At 38.8% G+C, this 19,145-nt stretch overlaps 3 protein-coding genes across 4 annotated transcripts; all 3 read right to left on the bottom strand.

Moving 5' to 3' along the window:
* Positions 1–853: 853 nt before the first annotated feature.
* Positions 854–9,540, bottom strand: LOC124639572 (N-acetylglucosamine-6-sulfatase-like). 2 transcript variants are annotated; one of them, XM_047177003.1, is made up of 12 exons: positions 9,327–9,540; positions 7,419–7,684; positions 7,285–7,344; positions 6,588–6,791; positions 5,950–6,102; positions 5,214–5,381; positions 4,679–4,792; positions 3,404–3,491; positions 2,345–2,564; positions 1,858–1,945; positions 1,452–1,568; positions 854–1,038 (listed from the first exon to the last, which is right to left on the bottom strand). In XM_047177003.1, the coding sequence occupies exons 2-12, from the start codon at positions 7,530–7,532 to the stop codon at positions 874–876; spliced, it is 1,491 nt and encodes a 496-aa protein (XP_047032959.1). In that variant the 5' UTR covers positions 7,533–7,684; positions 9,327–9,540; the 3' UTR covers positions 854–873. The 2 variants fall into 2 exon arrangements, with proteins under 2 accessions (XP_047032959.1, XP_047032960.1); XM_047177004.1 differs by lacking the exon at positions 3,404–3,491 and having other exon boundaries at positions 4,591–4,792.
* Positions 9,541–10,269: 729 nt separating this feature from the next.
* Positions 10,270–12,025, bottom strand: LOC124639696 (trypsin, alkaline A-like; the record flags this gene model as incomplete). Its single annotated transcript, XM_047177145.1, has 4 exons — positions 10,270–10,592; positions 10,754–10,822; positions 11,101–11,356; positions 11,805–12,025. Coding segments are annotated over 4 exons (855 nt in total), but the record flags the coding sequence as incomplete, so codon positions are not given.
* Positions 12,026–16,549: 4,524 nt separating this feature from the next.
* Positions 16,550–18,253, bottom strand: LOC124639558 (trypsin, alkaline A-like). The gene is made up of 3 exons (XM_047176986.1): positions 17,928–18,253; positions 17,221–17,467; positions 16,550–16,897 (listed from the first exon to the last, which is right to left on the bottom strand). The coding sequence occupies exons 1-3, from the start codon at positions 18,074–18,076 to the stop codon at positions 16,592–16,594; spliced, it is 702 nt and encodes a 233-aa protein (XP_047032942.1). The 5' UTR covers positions 18,077–18,253; the 3' UTR covers positions 16,550–16,591.
* Between the last annotated feature and the right edge of the window lie 892 nt (positions 18,254–19,145).

Genomic DNA, 19,145 nt, shown 5'->3' on the forward strand with positions numbered 1-19,145 from the left:
TTTTAATACCTACAATATGTTAAGAAAATTTTGTCTGACTCGTGATGATATTGTTAGATCTATATTTTCTATCCGGATACGGGAAGTAGTTTCCACAGGACGCGGGTGATACCGCAGTATAAAACTAATATTTAAATATAGTGGCGTAATTAACTAATTATGGCAACACCAATGTATCACCGTGTGGTAAGGCACTTGTCTCACCGTCAACGATTAACGAGTAGAGCTAGAACTAGAAACGAGTTAGCGAGACGCGGGGAGCGAGTGCGTAGTTCCGATATTTGTGTAGCTCGGCTATAAGCGAGTGCGCGAGTTAGGCGGGCGATTACTCGCAGAATTCATCGTCATCGTCGTCTGAACTAGATAACAATGATAATTCAAATGATTTTTCGATATTCATAGTAAATAAAAAAAAACGCGTACTTCTAGATACGCACTGTAGAGAAATGACCACTGGTTGCTCACTCGGCGTGAGTTCTAATCGTTTGGCGAGTGTTATCTTTCATAGCTTTTGTCGCTCAGTGACAAACTAGTGAAGCGAGTGCTCGCCGGCAGTGTGAACAGTTAGCGATCAACTATTTGTATATGCATCTCTTTTGTTCACTTGGAAAGTACTTATATCTATTGTACGTTTCTTGAGTGAGGAAATAGTCGATAGTTAGTCGTTTTTTCGTCGTTGGTGGGACAATTGTCTTATGCGGGTGAGGCAAAACCATAGGGCAAAACAGCTAGTATTTAAATATAGTGACGTAATGAAGAACTCATTATGGCAACACCAACGATTGTAACGTGTTTTAAGATGGGTAAAACTTTGAGGAAAAGTTACTATAGGTATATGAAATAAAACACCAAATTAATCTAGTGCACAATATATTAAGTTAGACTCAGTGACTGCGTCAGTGCGCACGTGTCGCCGGCACACTGCAGCAGGCGCGACAGCGCGCGGCTGTACCACGCGCGCACCGCCGGCAGCGTGCGGGGCAGCGCGTTGTGCAGCTCGTGCACGTCGCGGGATAAGTCGTAGATTTCCACGAAATTCTGTAAAAACGAAACAGGTGTTAGAATTCGTATAATATAAAGACAGGTTAATGGGCAGAGTTCATATTTGCCCTAAAATACATATATCCCTACATAGATTGCCTGGAATATACCATTGAAATTCACGGTAACCACTTAACTCATGATTAATAGAGTGGGAAAGAAATTACGAAAACAGATATGGTGCATGGACTTTAGTCATTTCATGAATTATTTCAAAGTCGGAATCTTTTTTTACTCAGGCAAGTCCGGGCATATGTGACATAAAGGGAACCTTAAGTAAATACCTATTAAAACCTTCACGGGTAGGTACAGAGTTTTCTTAATATATTGTATGCAGAATTGGAATGAACGTAAAAAAAAAAACTGGGATAGATAAAGGAAGACAAGAAAATTATAAAGTCAGTAGTAACCTCATAATCAGCGAACTCGCAGTATTTCATGTTAGTCCGCGTGTCGAAGTGTCGCACACACGCGTACGAGTTGTTGCGAGCGTCCTGACATTTGCACTCGTATTGTGGGTAACATTCCTGCGAATATAGATAGGTAATGTAATTTTCTAATTCAAACAACTTGCATTGTATAATTTTCTCGAAGTCAAATATTATAAACACAACTGTTTTGAAAAGAGTGTCTGTGTCTATGGAGTCCTTCTCCAAAAGACCTTGTAACCATGGACCTAGTTCTTGATGTTTCGTAAGCACCTGTTGTAGGTCTATATGAAAAAAATTCGGTGTTTATTTATGTAAATATGTGTATATTTGTACATTGAAAAAAAATGAAAGAAAAACCCTTGACTTTATACAAATCCATACTCACAGCTAATCGACTGGCGTCGTATTTCCAAGGACACGCATCGTCGACGGAGCCGTAACGACCTTCACCGTGGTACTCCACCAACATGTATCTGCACAACCATATTATTATTAGGTACACGGATAAAATAATGAGGAAAGTGTTTCATAAGAAATTCGATTGTAAAAATCATAATTTTGATGGCCGGATACTAGGACTGAAATACAAAAACATAAAGGTCATGTTAGCAAAAGCGGTCATAACACAGTGGCTATAAAGTGTAGTAGGGAATTTAACATCAAAATAAAGATTTGGAGGTAAAAAGTAAATGTTTTGCTTGAAGATTTTTTTATTGTGGAGTTAAACACATACTGTTACTGTTACAGCCTTTTTATCGTCCCACTGCTGGGCACAGGCCTCCTCTCACATGGAGAAGGAGTTAAACATATAAGTATGCAATTGCCAGGATGGGATTTTAGCTTAATAAAGATACTTAAAGTCTCAAACTTACCTGTCACTCTTCCCGTTTCCATTCAAATCAATAGGCCGTCCATCCATATGCGCTGGGGGCGTTAACCCAGCCATCTTCAGTATAGTGGGGGCGATATCTATGTTCAGCACCGGCTCTGTGCTTGAGGAGTTGGGGGCGATGCCCGGCCCCCGGATAACGAGGGGCACTTTGATGTCAGACTCGTAGGGTTGGCGTTTGTCGTATACTTGGGAGAATTGACCTGGGGAGTGAAAATTGTTCTTTTAAATCAAATTCAAACTCAAATAGGCCTATATTTTTTTTCCTAAGTAAGTTGCACGGTTCCAACGAGTGTATCATGAGTAATAGAATTGATAATGTACAAAAATTCAGTAACAATTTAATTATATCCCACTCTATATATTTTTTGTTGTGGCACTACCAGTTCAATATGGCATTAGGTTTTCACCATCTTGAATTTAGATTACAATCAGATTTTTAATGACAGAAGCAAAAAAATAAAGAGTCGATTGGCGTTGTAATGTAATGTATACCTAAAGAGCAATACAATTAAGCCCATATTTGAACCTAATATTATTTTTACCGAGTGGAAGAGGAATGTCGCCAACCACTCACTTACGTACTGCTTGACTAGACCAACTCACCCACATGATATCCGTTATTAGACGTGTACAGTACATAAGTGTCTGCCAGCACGTTCTGCTTGTCTAACGCGGCTACCACGTCGGCCACCATCTCGTCTACTGCCAGTAGACTCTCATAACGAGACCGGTAGCTATATATTATATCTAACCTATAGACCATCTCACCCACATAACATCGCGTGTCTGGGGAGTTTGTTCCACCACTTCTTCTTCCCAGCAAAAACACATAGGAAGTGGTGAAGGGCGGGCGTTTTGGGGGCTGTCTTTTGTAGATTTGACGTTCAAAAAGTGTTGATTTTCAGCCTACTTTGAATAAATGACTTTTGATTTTGTAAGAATGGACCAACTCATCCATATAGCAAATGTGTCGGATAGACCAACTCACTTCATATATCATGTTTAACAGACCGACTCACCCACACATAGACCAACTCACCCACATGATATCCGTTATCAGACGTGAACAGTACATAAGTGTCTGCTAACACGTTCTGCTTGTCTAACGCGGCTACCACGTCGGCCACCATCTCGTCTACTGACAGTAGACTCTCCCAACGTGACCGGTAGCTATATATTACATCTAGCCTATAGACCAAATCACCCACATAATAACATGTGTAACAATGGACCAACTCATCCATATAGCACGCGTGTCAGATAGACCAACTCACCCATATTCACGTGTCTAAGATATAGATCAACTCACCTTCATATATCATGTTTAACAGACCAGCTCACCCACACATAGTCCAACTCACCCACACATAGACCAACTCACCCACACATAGTCCAGCTCACCCACACATAGTCCAGCTCACCCACACATAGTCCAGCTCACCCACACATAGTCCAGCTCACCTACAAATAGACCAACTCACCCACATGATATCCGTTATCAGACGTGAACAGTACATAAGTGTCTGCCAGCACGTTCTGCTTGTCTAACGCGGCTACCACGTCGGCCACCATCTCGTCTACTGCCAGTAGACTCTCCCAACGTGAGCGGTAGCTATATATTATATCTAACCTATAGACCATCTCACCAACATAACATCACTTGTAATAATGGACCAACTTATTCACATATCACGCGTTTCAGATAGACCAACCCACTCATATTCACGTGTCTAAGATATAGACCAACTCACCTTCATATATAATGTTTAACAGACCAACTCACCCACAAATAGACCGACTCACCCACAAATAGACCGACTCACCCACAAACAGACCAACTCACCCATATGATATCCGTTATCAGACGTGTACAGTACATAAGTGTCTGCCAGCACGTTCTGCTTGTCTAACGCGGCTACCACGTCGGCCACCATCTCGTCTACTGCCAGTAGACTCTCCCAACGTGAACTGTAGCTATATATTACATCTAGCCTATAGACAAACTCACCCACGTAACATCACGTATAAGAATGGACCAACTCATTCACATAGCACGCGTGTCAGATAGACCAACTCACTCACACAGCAAATAACTGAGACAGACCAAGTCACCCATATAGCTTGTGTTTCAAGTAGACCAAATCACTTACAAATAGACCAACTCACCTACAAATAGACCAACTCACTTACAAATAGACCAACTCACCCACAAACAGACCAACTCACCCACATGATATCCGTTATCAGACGTGAACAGTACATAAGTGTCTGCCAACACATTCTGCTTGTCTAACGCGGCTACCACGTCGGCCACCATCTCGTCTACTGACAGTAGACTCTCCCAACGAGACCGGTAGACTCGGTCCAGTTCTGGGAGCATGGTATCGGGTAGAGGGGAGGGCGGCATGCGTAGGAGCCAGTGTTTGTCCTACAAAAATGAAAAAAGGGTAAGAAAACTTTATTTAAGTGATTATCTTGGAGGTGAAGTCTAATAACTAAACTTTAATGAAAAGTTCCAGAGTTTTTACTTTGACGGCATTATGACTTCATCATCAGATCAGTTATAGGTTGAAATAAATTTAAAATTTTAAGCTGAATCCCATGTCCAGCTTCATTTGAATTTCAGTTCCATCTAAATCCTTGATAGGTCTTGAAAATTTTCTTAACGTTACTTTTTTATTTAACGGATTAAAACGATAAAAAGTACCGGTGTAGGTATACAGACTAATTATAAGAGAATAAAGATTTTTTCTTCCACCGGATACTCCTTTATCTTTTCTTGCATAAATACATCCCACATTTTTCAGCAATTGTAAGCTACAAAAATATATAATTAAATAATAAAATACCTCAGCTTTAACATTGAAGTTGGGCCCCCTCACAGCAGTCACATTCCGGTACGAGCCGGTATGTCTGGGCGCGGGGGTGAAGGGCTGGTGCGGTGCGGGGGGAGCCAGCACCATGAGGAATGGTGTGTCTTCAGTCTGAGACTCTATGAACGTCACGCTTAGGTCGCGCTGTAAAGGAAAGTGGGCTTTATTTGTATGGACATAAGGTTTGTAAAGTCACGCTGTGAAGGAAAGTAGACTTTATTTGTATGCGAACAAGGTTTGTAATTGCTTAGAGTAGTGAAGTAGTGAGGCTCTAGGAAGGTCACGCGGTGAAGGATAATGGACTTTATTTGTATTACATGAGGTTCGTTATTGTTTAGAGTAGTGTAGGGAGACTGTGAAGGTCGCGTTGTGAAGGAAAATGGACTTCATTTTTAAGGATATAAGGTTTGTAATCGTAGTGTAGTAGTGAGACTATAAAGATCACGTTTAGGTCGCGCTGTGAAGGAAAGTAGTCTTTATTTGTATGGGAACAAGGTTTCAATTATTTACAGTAGTGTAGAGTACCTAGGTAGTACGGGAATGAAGAAGGGTAAATAAAAATTTTGGCGTTTTCACACTAGCGCATTCTTGACGCGCTTAGAAAAACCAAGTGAAACAAACGATCAATCTGTCGGTCGGAAAATCTGCTAGTGTAAAAGTTTGATTAAATGATTTTTGGTTTTTAAATAGGTATCTAAAGAGTGCTACTCACAATAACATCAGTAAGGTACTGGTCAGTAGAAGCAGTGGGCACTCCATTATTAGATATAGTATAGTTGTAGTAGACTGAGTTGCCGACCAGCCCGCGCCACTCCGACCAGCCGGGGGGCACGGCTTCGGGACCGCCGGCTTCTACGGCGCCGTACTGGAAATGTAATATTTTCGGTATTTATTTATTGGTATGTCTCACTACCCGTTCCCCGCGGTTGCACCCTGGGGGAACTTAGCCCACCAGTGAAAAATTTAGCCTTTAGACTACGAACAAACAAAAAAAAAAATGTTGGTCAGTGGGTCGTCTTATGTTGCATCTTTAGTGTATCAGTGTGTAGCATTGATGACTTTTACAACTAGGTATTTATATTAGTTGCACTACCTACCTTTTAATGATATTTTTATACATACAGTCCCACTGCCATATTCGGCTACAGCGATTGCTAACTACTCCGATTTTATATGGGATCTAGGATGTTCATCTCGTTGGTGTTCTCTCTTCATTATTTTTAGAGATAAATAAATAAACCTTTTTTCGTTAATCGATCAGTAATTTTTAGGTAGGTAAATAAAGTGATGTAATAAAGAACCAAGCATAGCAACACCAAAAAGTGTTACCAACTAACAAAAACAACTTACCTCATTCAAATACTTGCCAGCGTAAAAAGTCTTATATCCAGCCTCTTTGAGCAAATAGTTGAAGGTTTCCTTCTGCAAGGTGTTACGCCAGTAATGCCCATAACAGCCTCCACGCATGCTGTTGTTTACAGTCATATGATTGTGGACGTAAAGGCCTGTCAGCAAACTCGCTCGGCTTGGACAGCATATCGGGGATGTCACATACTGAAAGTTTTAGTTTTTAGTTACTTGGGTCAACTTCTCTTTGGTCTGGTCTCAGGTTGGTAACTATCACAATGCAACTAACTTGGCTTCTCTTTTCAAAATTATGTACCTATTCTTATCGACGATGATCAATTCAAAAGATCATTTGCCCGTTAGTAATCTAAATGTTTTGGAGCTGTCTATAGGTTTTTCTATTATGATACTGAATTTGTGAGGCCACCAACCTACGGTATACCTAGCCATATTATCAATGCCCTCCAGAGCTTTATTGCTTAAGAATTTATTGGCACTTAAACCGATGGTTATGAACATTTTATTACGCTGTGCACATTGGTGACCTAGCAAATAGAAAAACTATGAAGTAGTAGTATTTCCACATCATTTTATTTCGAAGATTTACTATCAGGATTGTGTAATAAACACCCATTTATATGCGTAAGGTGGACGACCTAACGTTATTGATATGAGTTTCAATTAATTTAAGCAAACTTACCGAATTAGCGAAAGTGACGCCCTCATTCCCAATAAACCGCCTCACATTCGCCATAGGCGTCTGAAATAATAAATAAATAAAACAACACAATATTCCTAATTCATTTATTTGCACATCTCTATCACTGTACTAACCATACCACCCAAAACTACATCTTGATCATCCGTCAACACCAAAACGATATTCGGCCTCTTTTGCTGACAAACACTGGCTCCAAAGAGACAAAATAACAATAAATAATTTAACATCTTGCTTTATTGTAAACTTATTAAACTTATTGAGAGAAATTATTGGAATTTTTGCTGTTTATTGTGGCATGGCGGGCATTATTTCTAGGCCTGCGCACTCGCTCGCGATCACTACGCCGATTGCGAATACACCCACGCTCTTCACAAGTGACCTGAAGATAAAAAAATAATGTTTGAGTACAGATAAAAAATAAGTCAGTGAACTTTTTTATATTTTTTTTGGCGCTAAGTATCTTGTTTGGTCACCTTTAGGGGGTAATAAACTGCTAAAATTATGAGCGTAAAGATTCTTATCTCAAGATATTTTGGTATTTTTTTTCTTTTTGGGAGCTTATTTTTATTATTGAAATTGTTATTCTTTGAACTATTTATTGGAAATAACGTTTTTTTAGGTAATCTAGAAAACTTTTCCTGCCCCCATCCTTATTTTGTATAGGGTAGGCAGCATGTTAATTAATAAGTGTGTTAAAAATGTAGCTTCTAGTTATATCAAATCACCATTTATGGCATTTTTTATGTAGAATATACTTTAGCCTTATATTTTGTGCAAAAAGTTATGTACAAATTATTATTTTTGTTTTACTTTTTTACTGTTTTTTTGCTGCTAGTACATAATACATACAATTTAGTCTGTTTATAAAACAATTACAGATAAACTTATCGGTGAGTGATAAACTGGTCAGTTAAATGTGCTGTTGTATTTATAAAGCTGTTACTGTAAATAAATACAGTACAGCATTACAATAATATGTATAGTATATAACATAATTAACAAGAGAGTTGAGTAAATAATTTGAATCATGCAATTATTTATGTGCCTGTAGATATATTATGTAGATATACTTTATTAGGTACACCAATTGTTACATTTTGGATCTTAAGTCTAATTATAGTAGGTGACATAATGGGCGGTCTTATCGCTGAGAGCAATCTCTTCCTGACAGCCTTAGGATGGACTGAGACATGAAGGAAAAGATTATACGGTAGGCAGTTAGGCAAAGTGTATACTTGTTCCTACAATTTGCATGCTTGCCTGTACGTCTCAAAGTTAATGGTCATTTTTGTTCTAGTAGATGTTTGTGTGAAAGTTTTGCAAAAGCATGTTTACAAATTATGTTCCTGCTGTATAATGTGTAGAAGAGCTGATTATTATTAACTGCAACATTTTAAAATACCCTTTTGTTTGATAGATATATCTACATATTTACTTACACAAATATGAATTGATATCTTAACACTCATCCAATACAAATAAATACAGTAAAGATTAAATAAGAATGAGTGAGCAGGGAAGATTTTCTGTTTCATTTGCTCAATACTTGTTCAACTTATTGAAAGTTGTAGAACTTTGAATACTAAGTTTTAGTCAGTATCAATCAGCTTTTATACAAAGTTTGCCCAGGAATATAAAATTCTTAATAATTGATTGAGCTGATAAAACTGCATATTGTTATTAATTTGCTATGATTTACAAGTTTAACTTTGACTTAAGATTTGCAATACTTGTATAGTAGGCATATACTCGAGCTCAAGCTTAGCAAGTATACAAATACAATGGACAGTTAAAACTGAATAGAAAATGATTCTGTTTAGAATTGTTCATGAAACAATTATTTTTTTAATAATAGTATATATTCGGGCCCCTAAGACGACCCACTGTCCAAATATTCTATGGATTTTATTTAGAACTTGTAAACTAGGTCTGGCGTTTTCATAATGCAATAAATGAATCTTAATCAAAAGTTTACATAGCACGCAATACCACATTTTGAAAAAGAGGTTATAATTACTCACCACTTGAAAGGATCGTAATAAAAATCTTTAACAAATGGAATGACACCTTTTTTGCCCATTATATGTTTTGTTAAATATATGCTTTTATAAAATTTAACGCAGGTACACGTTAAATTCTTCAGTAATAAGAAAAATCGATAAACTCTTGAGAGTTTCAAAAATTCAAAGATCACGAAATAAAATGACAGTGACACTGACAGAAACGCGACAGTTGTATTTTGTGTTGCAACCCTTCAAAAAAGGAATCAGTAATATTTGAAAAGGCACGATCGATCGAAAAAATCTATACCATAATAATATTATAATGCTGATGAGAAAGAGAAACAAATAAAGTATCTCGACTTAGCGCACGAGGTTGTCGCCATGTGGAGTGTCGACACGGCTGTTGTTGTGCCGATTGTCGTTACGGCCAATGGTTTAATAGCCAAGAGCCTCGACGAACACCTCAGGAGGCTCTCGTTGGGCGGCTGGATCACGGGACTGATTCAGAAGGCAGTACTCCTTGATACGGCACATATTGTGAGGAGGTTTCTGTCTCTGGGACCCTAACCACCGGTACCTTGGACCCTGTGCCCGATATCGGTGGCAACCTATTTTTTATATTTTTAAATGTTTTTTATTTTTATATTTAATATTTAAAAATGTAAATTATATGTTTGAAAATAAATAAATGACGATTATAATGCTGATAATTAGTACTGGGCTGTCATTGAACATCCTTGGCAGTCGTTACGGGTAGTCAGAAGCCAGTAAGTCTGACACCAGTCTAACCAAGGGGTATCGGGTTGCCCGGGTAACTTGGTTGATTGAAAGCACTGGTACTCAGTATATAATCAAAGGTACTCAGCTGAATCCGGTTAAACTGGAAGCCGACCCCAACATGATTGGGAAAAGGCTCGGAGGATGATGCTGATAATACATTTATAAATAAAAGACGAGTACATAAAAATAACTTAATTATTTATTACTACTAACAGTTTTTAAAACCCAGTTGGTGTAATGTGAGACTTTCGTATAAACACCGGGAAAGTAGCGGTGTCCACAGGAATAGCCGAAAGACACTATGCCTGCGACTAGGCCTTTGTATAGTAAAGGGCCCCCGGAGTCTCCGAAACAGCCATCAGGGCCTCCAGTGTCCACTCGTCCAGCGCACATCATGGAGTCTTGAATGACTGCGCCTATTGTATTGTACCGCATCGCACAAATGTGCTGGTCTATTGTGAAGAGATTTGTGTGTTGTAATTGATCTGGCTGTGGGCCATCAGGCTGGAACAAAAATAAATAATTGGGCTGAATAAAAATATTATTATTATATTAACGGATAGGCGAGCTGAGATAAACAAAGTGGGATTGCTAAGCTATCAAATCAGAAACTTGTCTTTATAAGGCTGTAAGGCTGCTTGAGTACACTTTGCGAGTTAACACACCTGGCATTCGGACATTTCACTGGCAGTTTTAAGTTGTTTGCTGCATTCGGCCGGTGGTAATTTAGGTGCCTATAGTAGAAACAATAGTTCAATTACGTTTAATTTCTATAGTAGAATACTGAACCCATATCGGTGAAAGTAATAAGCATTGGCTATCTCGCTGATTCGGTCGCAAAGTAAGAAGCTTGAGGGCTTAAATAGGGGTTCGTACGTCGTTTTATTATTTAGAATATTAAATTAAGAAGATAAAAATATTTTAGCCAAACAGGAAAAATTGGCATGATTTTATTTCTTTACTTAGTAACGTTTTAGTAACGATATCTATCTGGTAGGAATAAAATACTAACCTCTAAAACCCCCCATCCGACCAAAGTGCAAAGAGAATCAGGTTTAATCTCGACTCCTTGCTTGATAATCGTGCCTTGTTTAACATTTGTATTGAATGCAAAAGGCTTGGATACCACTACGATCGCTATGTCGTTTGTATAGAAGTATTTGTCGAAACCACGATGGGGTATGATGGTCTTCAAATTATGGAGTACCCCACCCCCAGAACGGTATGATGAGCCAACACGAAGCTTCCAGTATTTTGGGTGTGTGTAACTGCAATGCAAAGATAAAAAAATCGTGACTGGTCATGATACTTGGCAAGTTGATATTTTGAGTTTAAGCCTTCAAAAAATAACTTCATGACATGACTTGAAGTACCTGTTTAATATAGTCATTTTAATTTTTTTAATTAAAAAATAATTTATATGTTTCGGATGGCCAGCACGTTAAACTGTAGGTCAAGGCTGTCATTGAACATCCTTGGCAGTCGTTACAGGTAGTCAGAAGCCAGTAAGTCTGACACCAGTCTAACCAAGGGGTATTGGGTTGCCCGGGTATCTGGGTTGAGGAGGTCAGATAGGCAGTCGCTTCTTGTAAAGCACTGGTACTCAGCTAAATCCAGTTAGACTGGAAGCCGACCCCAACATAGTTGGGAAAAAGGCTCGGAGGATAGTTTTTTAATTTTAATTTGTTTCTGACAAAAGCACAAAACACATCTTACTTTCTGCCAGTATGATCGTTATTTTGGAAGCAGTGCGCGGCTGACAGCACATGGCGTGACGTCAGAATGACTCCTGCGCAGTGCTGCACGAACTCCTGAGTGCCCCATGCATCAAGCAACAGCTGTGCAAGGATGGGGTACCGTTCTATCTGAGTCGGTACACCCTGGATGACTCTAGTTAGGATGTTGAAGTTGTAGAATTGGGTGTGCACTGAAACAAATTGGTGATTAAGAAGAAGATATAAACGTTATAGTTCTTACAAAACTTAATGGTGAATTGAAAACAAGTTTCGTGGTCAGGGATTCCTTACGAATCTCCGCATTGCGAGCCACCATAAAAAATCTTCGACGAGAAGTGTACTTTATTAATTGTACCTAGCTAAGATCCTTGGCAGTCGTTACGGGTAGTCAGAAGGTAGTAAGTCTGACACCAGTCTTACCAAGAGATATTGGTTTGCCCGGGTAACTAGGTTGAGGAGATCAGATAGGCAGTCGCTCCTTGTAAAGCACTGGTACTCAGCTGAATTCAGTTAGACTGGACGCCGACCCCAATATAGTTGGGAAAAGGCTCGGGAGATGATGATCAAGTTGTACCTATAGCTGCACGATTACGGTATCGGACCAAAGTATCAAAATATATGGGACTAATGCAATGCGACCGCTGATCGCTGATCAATAAGGTTAACGGAGCTTTTCTAATACCTACATGACTCCATTAGCTACTTACATATGTACAGTAAACTGCACATTAGTGGTAACTGTCATGCACCTTAACTCAATAGTAGTAAGTACGATTTTCCTATAAAACTATTACCACCGACCTGAAGTTGACTTTACATTAGCTATAAAATTATATACTCACACAATTAATTCATACTTGCTTGCTCATTACCACGAGAAAGTCAAGAGCACATTAATTTCATGATTGAGGTGTAAGCACGGAGTAAAGAAAGATGGAGATGCTATAGTGCAGGTAGGTCACGCGCCTTTTTCTAGGTCAAATACTTATGGTTGGCATGACCAAAACGTTCAGTTACGAGTGAACTAATAAGGACGATTTTTGGTATTACAAAAAATAGGCGGGTCCAAAGAAGACGCATAAGGGCAGAGACAGTAACGTTCTTCGTCCTCCGCAACCGCGCTTTTTGGCGCGCTACTTTCTTAGGAGATTTTCCGTAATGGCATCTCCGCTAGTCATTTTGTTCTCCATGGGTGTTAAAGGTAAGTTTGAATGTTCCAATGGCCTACTTTAATTACCTATATACATATTATTTATACTTCTATATCTATGCTATATTTTAAAGATTAAAATTATGGTTTGTGGGTTTGCGAATTTGCGACATCGCGTCGTTGGGGATAGACAATTTCTGGGTCTGCTGGCTTGAAAATGCTTTAATTCCCGAGAGAACCACTTTCCGTTACCATATAAAATGTACAATCACGAATTATGTGGTCTTCTACTGGTGAAAATAATTTCAATCGGTTCAGCATCTTTATTATAATTACTATGGATTACAGGGATAGATACAGCTTTAAAGTTTACAAAAGCCGACCCCAACATAGTTGGGAAAAAGGCTCGGAGGATGATGAGTTTACAAAAGCTTTAAAATCCCACTTACCTTGTAAAAAACACAGCCCCAAATAAAAGATGACACTACACCGAAGCATTTCGGCAATACCTTGATACTTGAACTCTATTATGCACGACAAACAGTTTACCGCACAGCCACTATTTTGATACTGATCCGATGCAAACACGGGGCGATGTGATACTCTCTGGAGACTGGACTTGAATTATGGCGAGCATATTGTATACTACGACGAATAGTCTTGATACTTGAGTGTAATTTAACATAGAAAATATTAAACAAGATATGAAACTTAACATGAGTAGAAGTAGGTTGTTAGGAATTAAGAATTTTAACGCCACATATTTGGGACTAGCTTCTGCCAGCGGTGGTAACTGCATCACGTGGGAACTTCTGCATGAACCCGGATAAAAGTAGCCTATAGTCTTACTCGATAAATGGGCTGTCTAGCACTGGAATAAATTTTCTAATCGGATCTGGCCGAATCTTGAGATAAGCGCGTATTTCGCATATAGCCTTTATTAGCACTACAAATAAAACAAAGTCCTCTGCCACATCTCACACACTCAGTAAAAGGGGTAACCCTTTTGTACCTAATTATACATTCTGCCTTCTTTATTACACGCTTTTTATTAGCTTCACCTGTATGTTTGTATGTTTGTAGGTTTGTAACCGACTTCTTTGGGCGCGATTTTGATCCACTTTAAACGGCCAGATTTCGTTCAAACTTTGTAGATTTATTGAGGACCGATGACAATACACTAATTTGATAAAATTATTCCATTTTTAACCGACTTCCCAAAAAGGAGGAGGTTACACATACACATCGATTACTCCGAGGTTTATAGACCGATTTACGTGATTCTTTTTTTGTTCGACTCGGAATAGCTGCCAGTTGGTCCCATAGTCATCAGGTCAGGATCTGATGATGGAAACCCTGAGAAATCGAGGGCAACCTTCGAAAGTTGTAGGCATACATAGGGTAAAAACTTGACACTCAGGTGTACGCCTAAAAGCACTATTCAACTGTGAAGATTTGGAGCTGACCTGATGATGGAGACCAGAGAGGGTCCAGGGAACTGGACAACTGAATATGTAAACTACCTCGTGTTTGGGCTTAAATTATTTGTATTGACAAGACCTTTGTAACAGTGAAGGTTTGGAGCTGACCTGATGATGGAGACCAGAGAAAGTCGAGGGAACTCGACAACTGAATATGTAAACTACCTCGTGTTTGGGCTTAAATTATTTGTATTGACAGGATCTATGCAACAGTGAAGGTTGGGAGCTGACCTGATGATGGAGACCAGAGAAAGTCGAGGGAACTTGACAACTGAATATGTAAAATACCTCGTTTGGACTTATATTCTTTGTATTGATGAGAACTTCCCACTTGTATGGATAGTGACAACTATTCGTATCACTGAAAAGCTTTAAACAAAAAAACTAAAAAGTAGAAAATAAATAATAGTTTAAAAAAAAACTAAAAAACACGCTTTTTATAGAAAACCGAACTAAAAAATAGAAAATAAATATAAATTAAGAAAATAGTGTTCAAAATTTCAATGAATATAAATTAAGAATAGTGTGAATACAAAAAAATATATTTAAAAAAAGCGTGGGGTGCTTTTTAAGGTATTATCGAAATGAAAATCACTCTACTCATATCTGTCAAATATTTATAACTATTGACACCATGCACCCCACGCTTTTTTTTAAATATATTTTTTTGTATTCACACTATTATTAATTTATATTCATTGAAATTTTGAACACTATTTTCTTAATTTATATTTATTTTCTATTTTTTAGTTAGGTTTTCTATAAAAAGCGTGTTTTTTAGTTTTTTTTAAACTATTATTTATTACCTTAAACTAAGGGTGCATCTACATGTTGCAAATAGCTAGCGCATGTTGAGGCACATGCGCAGAATAAATGCATTTTAAAAACGTGAGGGTCCAGTGACACGCGCATGTACCAAAGCAAAATACCCACCCGCATGTTCTTGTCGCTTGCGCATGTTAACTTGCTCCAGCTACATGCACCGTGTAGACGCACCCATACAATCAAACTAATGTATCTACTTGTTCTTGTACCTATACCTAGATAGTTAAATACCTATATATCTACTAAATCCTCAATATTTCAAGTCAAGTACCAAGATTGTTTGGTTTCGCATAGAAAATGCAAATAGGGTGTCACCGCGTGTCGAACATCAATCATTATGAGAGCTCTCGGTAGATAATCAATAAGAAAATAAATCATCAGGTAATTTGTTTTAGTAGGTATCTAGTTTAGCGGTGTAAGTAGTTCCAAGCAAAAAATAATCACAACATGTAATTATCCTGGTAGTTAATTGATTTTTAAATGGTAATTATAAAGCTTGGTTTTTTTTGTTCAACATGTTTGCATTTTAGGTAGTTTTCCTCCTTCAAATTCATTTGGTTACCGTCGTCTTGTCGAGCAGAGAGGTTAATGTAAGAGAGCTTTCAAACTAGCGGATTTCCCGCTCGGTTCGTCTGGATATTACCACCGACACACATTATTTACCTTCTATGTACCTACCTGGGGCTTAATTCTGCTAATTATACTTAAGCGACATACAATTGATATCCAACTGAGATTCAATCACCTGAGATTTCGATTCTGTGGACACCTGGGGCCCGATTCTCCTAAGTTAATAATGTCAAAATCGAATAGAAATCGAATCGCAATATGATCGCAATAGCAGTTTTAACCATATCGGGCATTCTGCTACTAATATAAGACCAATCGTATTCGATTGACATTTGATTGGCGTGCGATTGGTCTGCTATTTTGGTGATTTTGGTCTATACGGTAGTTTGCTGTACAATCATTTTGCAATCGTTAATCATTTGCAGACAAAATTATTCATTATTGAATGACAGAAAAGGATAAAAACGTTTATTTCAAAGAAAAAATAGCGGAATGCCACATACGCTTCAATCGTAATCGAGTCGGGATTGGATATCAGTCGAATCGAGTCGAACGTAAATTGTATGACGCTTAAGTAAAATTAGGAGAATCGGGCCCCTGAGATTATTTCTGAGATTCATGAAGCGTATGGGTAATCTGTAGTATGGGGCATTCCTTAAATACTTATTATAGTCGTAATTTAGGTAGGTACTACTCAACTTAAGCATAACAAAAAGTAAACAAATTTATTCAACAAATTAATCAAATAACACTCGTAGTCCTTTTAATCCACTCCGTGTAATATGAAACCTTCGTGTATACTGCTGGGTAGTCAGGATTTTGACACCAAACTCCGAAAGACACGAGGCCTACAACCACACCGTTATATATTAAAGGGCCCCCTGAATCTCCTTTGCAAGCGGCAGATTGTCTACCGTCTATACGTATGGCGCAAATCATGGAATTTCGAATGATTCTCCCAATAGTCCCGTATCTCCGAATGCAATCACACTGGTCTATTGTGACGACATTTGTGAGTTTCAGTTGTTCTGGCTGTGGACCGTAACGCTGGAAAAAAGGTTTAATTTTAGAGTTGAATAATAGGATGACTGATGCAAGCGTGGTGATTAATGCTCAATCCTTCTCCGTGTGAGAGGAGGCCTGTCCGAAATTCAGTTGCAATTTCACTCAGATGATTATAGTACCAAGGGGGACAAGGTTGCCCTGTGTTGAGGAGCTCAGAGGGCTGTCGCTTTATGTAAAACACTGGTACTTAGACACGACCCCAAAATAGTTAGGAAACATCTAGGGACATGAGATAGTAGATGCTCTGCAGTAAATAATGGTAACACTAATACATAATCAATTATGACGTTGAATAAACTACAAACCTTTAATGCACCCCATCCAACGAGAGTGCATGCAGAATTGGGGCTTATTTCCGATCCATAGGACAGAATTCTGGCCTGTCTAACATTACTGTTAAAGGTGAATGGATTAGTCACCTCCACAATGGCTATATCGTTCGTGTTTTTTGACTTGTCGTACTTTTCATGCACTTTGATAGCTTTCACATTGTGTAACACCCCACCGGAAGAGCGGTAACTTGAGCCGACGCAAATCATCCAGTTCCTTACACTGTACAAATAAAAAATAAACATAAAAATCCATAGGTACCTACTAGTTTTGCAAATGCTAAATTTTGATTATTTGTGACGCTGACAGTATCAAGTACTTACTGCAACAGCGCTTTCACATTTGCAGATTTACGCGCTTTCGAGTGGCAAACATCTACCACTAGGTATTAAACGTTATCTTTTGCACCGGTAGTTGTCAATTGTTTACTATATCGGCCATAAGATAATCAAGCAACGTCACGTCACGGAAAATCTTCAAGTGTGAAAGCGCTGTAAAGCGGTTGAATCTACTGACCAGCTAGAGATATGGGGATATAAAGTAGGATCCAAAAGACGGTTCAAGCGTTTTATCCGCTAGTTTAAATACGCTCTAAGCGTCTGACAAAGCGAACGAACGAGCAGAAAAAACTCTCGTGTCTTTTTTTTATCAAACAAATATATGATAGCAACAATATACTTACTCCATGCCGACAGGAAAGCAGTGTGCAGCTGACAGCACATGATAACTCGTCAGAATGACTCCCGCGCATTGTTGTTGGAACTGCTTAGTTTCAAAGTAGTACTTTAACACTTGAGCCAGGATTGGGAACTGGTCTATCTGGGTGGGCATAACCTGGATCGTGCGTTGTATGACTTCGTTAATGATTAACAGGTGTTGTGTGTTTGCTGAAAAAGATAGGAGAATAAATAAGCATTTTAGACAGGTCAAAACGCCTGAGAATTATTACCAGCCTAATTTAAATCGTAAAAGAAAAGTATTATGAGAAATATATTTTTCAATAAAAATCGGCCTTTTTCCTGATATTTATGCTTGAGACATTCGCCATCGCGTTTTTTCCAGCAAGCTGATGGGCTAAAATTTCAACAGGCACCACTAATTTAAAACTATACAACACGCTACTTACCTCCCATTAAACACCAGCCCAAATATATTATGATGAGATTATACCGGTACATTCTGGTAAAATTTCGGTACTTTAGGAAAAAGGGACACTTTGATTGCACATACACTTTTTGGTTTTTACTGGTCCGATACATACACAAAACTAAATGATTGGTAATCTCTGGAGCAGGGGTGGCTTCATGGTAAAACGTTTATAAAAGATGAATAAATTCACGTAATGGCTACCTGAATTTTGATGAACTTTGCTTTGATGTTTTGTAATTTGCTACGATTGGAAAGCCGACTACCTACGCGGCGTGACGGGATGTCAAGACAGAGACCCATTCTGAATTCTGAATGCTGACCAATCCACGACCATGATCACTTTGCGAATAGTAAAACTATCAAGAAAACAATTGAATGTTATAACAACAAACACCGCTGTATGTTTATTCATCTTCACAATAGTTCACGGCATAGGATACGCATCGGTTCTAGTAGCAGCGTTGAGTCTCAATCCACACAAAACCCACTATATCCGGTCTTTGGTACCAAAACAGAAGGTGCGATAGGATAATCGCCAGTGCAAGGGCGGATCCAGCTTCGGCGCCAGGGGGGAGGGGCTTGATCACGGCTGTGTCGTGATCAAGGTCCACCACCTAGGTCCTGGACCTGGCCCAGGGGGGGGGGTCATGACCTTGTGACCTACCCCCTGGATTCGTCCTTGCGCCAGTGTCTATATGATGCTCGGCGAACGGCGTGAGCTCCCCTACTATACCGAAAGTATCAGAGTAGG

This window comes from Helicoverpa zea, chromosome 19 (genome assembly GCF_022581195.2).
Source record: "Helicoverpa zea isolate HzStark_Cry1AcR chromosome 19, ilHelZeax1.1, whole genome shotgun sequence".
NCBI lineage: Eukaryota > Metazoa > Arthropoda > Insecta > Lepidoptera > Noctuidae > Helicoverpa > Helicoverpa zea.